Genomic DNA, 5,782 nt, shown 5'->3' with positions numbered 1-5,782 from the left:
CTGAATCAGATTTTCAAATCTGGAATAAATTCCATTGGTAATTGGGAATATTTCTGTTTATACATTCTTGGATTTGATTTGCAAGCAGTTTGCTGAGAATTCTGTATATACATTCATAGGAGATACTGATCTGTAGCTGTTTCTCTGTCACTTCTTTATCAGCTTTTATGACAATTTCGGCTTCATAGAATGAGTCAGGAGATGTTACGTCTGCTTAAATTTTCTTAAAGATGTTACAGAAAATTGGAATGATTTTTTTCCTTAAACATTCAGTAGCATTTACCATCTGGGCCTAGTACTTTTTAATTTTGGAAAATTATTGATTATTGCTTAAATTTTTTAATAGTTATGAAGCTTTTCTGATTTATTTCTCCTTGCTTAGTTTTTGATAGTTTATGTCTTTCAAGATATTAAGTCCAGTTCATCTAATTGTTCAAATTACTTTATTTTCCTTTAATGTCCATGGGCTCAGTAATGACGAATTCTCTTTCATTTTTCATACTATATGTGGTGATTAACATCATGTGTCAACTTGACTGGACCACTAGATGACCAGACATTTGGTCAAACATTACTCTGGGTGTGTCTATAAGGGTGTTTCTGGATGTGGTTGGCATTTCAATCAGTAGACTGAGTAAAGCAAACTGCCTTCTTTAATGTGGAGGGGCATCATCCAATCAACAGGAAACCCAAATAGAACAAGAAGGCTAAGTAAGAGATAACTACTGTCTGGCTGCTTTGAGCTGGGGTGTCTGTCTTCCTGTCTTTTAGACCCAAACTGAGTATCAAGCCTCCCAGCTTTGGATTACACCATTGACTTTCCTGATTATTAGGCCTTTGATTTTCTGTTTTCTCTCTCTCTCTCTCTCTTTTTTCTCCTTGGTTTCTCTGGCTACAGGTATACAATTTTATTGATCTTTTTAAAGAGTGAGGTTTTGATTTTGTTGACTTCATCATTTCTCTGTCTTCAATTTAATTGATTTTGTTCTTATTTTTATTGATTTTATTCTGATTCCTTTAAGCTAACTTATTATTTTATTTTGGTTTTCTAAGGTGAAAGCTTAGATTATTGATTTCAGATGTTCATTCTTTTCTATTATATGTATTCAATGTTATAATTTTCCACACATCTTCTGTTTCAGTGGTCACTGCCCAAAAAACCAAAGAAATAAAGCCGGCAAGCCACTTTTCAGTCTCAAGCATTACTGTCCTTAATTGCTAAATTCTTTCTGGTAACATTATCATGTTGCCTTCACAGTTCTCACACTGATATTTAAAGTATGTTCGATACACTGTTTGGATATGCTGGTAACTGCCTTGCTTTTGAACAGAGTCAACAACACCATAGTCCAAGCAGATGAGTTCTCTTTGGGCTACAGCCTTGGCTGAGTGTGACCCCAGAAGACAGGGTGAGTTATGTATCCAGCAGAACACATTTGGCAGATGGAGGAAGCATCTGAGAATAAGACCATGGCTATTGCAGGGATTCTGTAATCTTATTGTTTTATCTTGCCATGTGTTGTACGTAATGGTGATTTATATTTCAATGTACTGAAAACTTTTCATTTTATTCAAGAAATGTGTCACATCTTAAAACCTTAAAAGTTTCTGTAATCTCGACCACGCCTCCAGCCCGCAGCCGTGTCTCTCCGTGTCGCCTGCTTTGGACCTCCATCCTCGACTCGACTCGAAATGGACCCCAACTGCTCCTGCTCCACCGGTGGCTCCTGCACGTGCGCCGGCTCCTGCAAATGCAAGGAGTGCAAATGCACCTCCTGCAAGAAGAGCTGCTGCTCCTGCTGTCCCGCGGGCTGTGCCAAGTGTGCCCAGGGCTGCATCTGCAAAGGCGCATCGGACAAGTGCAGTTGCTGTGCCTGATGTGGGGGAGCCTGCGCCCAATGTAAATACAGCCACGTGTACACACCTGCAGTTTTAAAACATTTTTCATACTACCTGACCCGTTTGCTACATTCCTGTTTCTATGAAGTACATGAGTTATAATAAAAATTGTTGAATTTAAAAAAAAAAAAAAGTTTCTGTAATCTCAAAAAAAAAGAAAAAAACACTACCTTTTTTGTATCCCACAAATGTTGGTAAGATATATTTCCATCATAATTTAAAGCTCAAAAAATTATTTTTTATTAAGACTGTCTCTTTGACCCATGTGTTATTGAAAAATATATTTTTCAATCTCCAAGTATATTTGTGATTTTGTAGCTATTTTTCTTTTATTGATTTCTAATTTAATTCCATTGTGGTCTGAGAGTACATATTGTATACACTGTACACATTCTATTATTTTAAATATGTTAAGGTATATTTTCTGACCCAGAATGTGGTATATCTTGGTAAATGTTCCATGGGAACTTGAGGAGAAGATGTATTCTGCTGTTCTTTGGCGAAGTATTCTACAAATGCTGCTGATATCCAATTCACTGATGTTGCTATTGAGTTCTGCCTGCTGGATCCGTTTATTACTGATAGAAAGGTGTTGAGGTCTTCACCTATAATAGTTGTCTATTTTCTCTTCTAGTCTAGTTCTATTAGTTTTTGCTCCACATATTTTGATTCCCTGGTATTAAGTACATACACGTTAAGGACTGTTTGTCTTTTTGGAGAATTGACCCCTTATCATTATGTAATGCCCCTTTTCTTTATCTCTGATGATTTTCCTGCTCTGTAGTCTTTGTCTGAAATTAATATAACTATTCCATTATTCCACCTTTCTTTTCATTAGTGTTAACATGGTATATCTTTCTCTATCTCTTTACTTTTAACCTAGTTTTTTTTGTTGTTGTTGTTGTTGGTTTTTTTTTGGATAATAGATAGGTGGGTCTTGTTTTTTATTCTCTCTGACAATCTCTATCTTTTAAATGGTGTATTTAGACCAGTCACATTTAAAATGATTATTAATACATATGGTTTAATGTCTACAGCATCTGTAGCTGTTTACTGTTTACTGCATTTTTTTTCTTGCCGTCCTTTACCGCTTTCTAGGAGTTTTAATTGAATATTTTATATGATTCCATTTCCCTTCTACCATTTAATTTATACATATATATGTATGTGTGTGTGTGTGTGTGTGTGTGTATTTTTAGTTGTCGTCCTAGAGTTTACACACTTGAATAGTGGTGATGAAGTTCATGCAAGACCATGAACACTAAGGGTCGGCAAGATTAACAGACAGAAAGGAGAGCTGGATGTGAGGTAGAATAAGAGAGGAAAAAATGAAATCGATTAAGGAAACTCATTAGGACAAATTGAAACTGAATCTGATTCAGCCCCGATTACTCTGATGACATACACAAGTTAAACCTTTCATTATGGAGCTGCACTTGTGCCTGGCCCAGAACTAGAAGGAGGAGGTCCTGTGGGATTCCAACACCTAGAGGCCAGTTTGCTGCCCCACCCAAGCAAGATGAGCCAGAAGATCAGCAACGTGTATGAGCTACAATAGTGCCTACACTTTATACCAACCTTCAGAGCTGCTTCACTTTTACCTTCCATATCTCACATATGTTTGTCTTGTGATCAACTCTAAAGCGGGACTATAAAGAAAGGTAATTTCTAGGAAATGTAGTATCTGTTCAGCAAGGTCAGATGTGTAGAAACTATAACACACAGCCTTTCAAAATACATATGGAAAAATAACTGTGTAAACTAGCACATGAAGAATGAGATAAACAACACAGATAATAATTCTTGCAGGTGAGGAGGAAAGGAAAGTTTCTTTCAGTTTAAGGCAATATAAGGACAAACAAATAATTTTAAATTGAAAATTAATGTTTGATACAGCTTTGATTGGGAGATGGATGTAAAGTGGCGAAGAAGTTTTGGTTGAATATATAATGGGTAGGAAAGTTAATGGGACTGTGGGTAGAGGGACATAAATGGACTACTTTAACTAGAGTTGAATAACCATATAGGGGAGCAATAGAAAATAAACCTGGAAAGGAAATGTAAGGCAGTTTGATAACTCACTGGTATAGCGAGACATTATTATTAACTAAAGTCCATACTTTACTGAATTTCCCTTAGTTTCTACCTAGTCTCCTTTTGTTGCTGCTGCTGCTATTGTTGTTCTGGAATCTCATCTTGGATCCTATATTACATTTAATCATCATCATGTCTCCTTGGACTCCTGGCTTTGACAGTACCTCAGATTTCCCTTGTTTTTTCATGAACTCGATAGTTTTCAGAAGTATGGGCCAGGTATTCTATTGAATTTTCCTCACCTGGGATATATATGATTTTCTCTTTTTTTTCCTTATGATTATATTGGAGTTATGGTTACTTGGGAGAAATACCACACAAATCAAGTGCCATTATCATCACATCATATCAAAGGGTACATACTACCAACATGACTTATTACTCTTGCTGTTAACCTTGATCACCTACAGAAAGTGTTTGCCAGGTTTCTCCTATAAAGTTATTTCCTCTTCCTTTTCCATACTGTACTCTTTGGAAAGAATTCACTGTGTGCACCCCACACTTAAGAAGTGGGGAGCTATCTGGTAAGCGCTGTGAATTGTGCAAGACTGTTGAATCTCAGATCTGTACCTCTGAAACAAATAATGCAATATATGTTAAGAAAAAAAAAAAAAGAAGAAAACCGCAGGAGGGGAAGAATGAAGGGGGGGAAATCGGAGGGGTTGACGAACCATGAGAGACGATGGACTCTGAAAAACAAACTGAAGGTTCTAGAGGGGAGGGGGGTAGGAGGATGGGTTAGCCTGGTGATGGATATTAAAGAGGGCACATTCTGCATGGAGCACTGGGTGTTATGCACAAACAATGAATCATGGAACACTACATCTAAAACTAATGATGTAATGTATGGGGATTAACATAACAATAAAAAAAAAAAAGAAGTGGGGAGCTATGATCCACCTCGAGGGCAGAACTGTGTATAAATTACCTAATGGTTTCTTGCCTGAAAACAAAGGGATGAAGAAAGGAAAGAAAAAAAATTTTTTTTAACAATTTTATTTATTCATTTTAATAGAGAGCAGTCACAATTGGGCACATGGGTAGGGGGAGGGGCAAAGCAAGAGGAAGATAGAGAATCTTCAGAAGATTCCCCCTTGAGTGTGGAGCCAGACTCATGGCTCGATCTCACAACCCTGATCATGACCTGAGCCAAAATCAAAAGTTAGGTGCTTAACCGACTGAGCCACCCAGGTACCCCAGGAAAGAAAATTTCTTAAAACAGCTATTAACAATATAGCAAATGTGGTAACTAGAATCAGCTTATTTCAGTGTTCTATTAAAATGGTGTACGTCATTCCCTGTATCATGAAAAACATCTACGTCAATTAAAATATGGAATCTGTCTTAATTTCTTAACAACGAAGGAAAGAAGAGGCATGCTTAGATGTCTAAAATATATAATAAAACACTAGAAATTATGAGATTCAGATAAAATTTCCTGAGAGTTAATAATTAGAAGTTTATTTCACTGGCAAATTTGTAACATTGCAGACTTTTGACTAGTGCTGGAATTATTAAGAAAAATTCCCATTAAATTTGAAGCTGATAATGCCCCTGTCCTGGAATCTTAATGCAACTGGACTAAAATTCAGAGAAAGGGGGCCATAGTACTGGCCAGGATATTGATCTTGATTTTACCAAGAGGACCATTTTGTTCTGATACACAATGGTGACAAGGAGAACTATATGTGGGGCCAGAAGATTCACAGAAGAGCCCATTTATACATTTATAACCAGTATTTCTGGTGAAGAAAACAGTGGCTGCCCAATAAAAACAAAACCCACCAAG

At 36.8% G+C, this 5,782-nt stretch overlaps 1 protein-coding gene across 1 annotated transcript; it reads left to right on the top strand.

The window, feature by feature from the left end:
• The first annotated feature begins 1,624 nt into the window (after positions 1-1,624).
• On the top strand, positions 1,625-2,032 carry LOC116645595 (metallothionein-1). Its single transcript, XM_032425966.1, has one exon. It carries the CDS (start codon positions 1,693-1,695, stop codon positions 1,876-1,878), a length of 186 nt encoding a protein of 61 aa, XP_032281857.1. The 5' UTR covers positions 1,625-1,692; the 3' UTR covers positions 1,879-2,032.
• The last annotated feature ends 3,750 nt before the right edge of the window (positions 2,033-5,782 follow it).

The sequence above is a fragment of the Phoca vitulina genome, unplaced genomic scaffold (assembly GCF_004348235.1).
Source record: "Phoca vitulina isolate PV1807 unplaced genomic scaffold, GSC_HSeal_1.0 scaffold1, whole genome shotgun sequence".
NCBI classification, from domain to species: Eukaryota; Metazoa; Chordata; class Mammalia; order Carnivora; family Phocidae; genus Phoca; species Phoca vitulina.
Note: the sequence above shows the minus strand (reverse complement) of the source record. Positions and strands in the feature narration are given on the sequence as shown.

Excerpts from the sequence above, each read along its gene's own strand:
- LOC116645595 (XM_032425966.1), top strand. The coding sequence starts at position 1,693 with ATGGACCCCAACTGCTCCTGCTCCACCGGTGGCTCCTGCACGTGCGCC.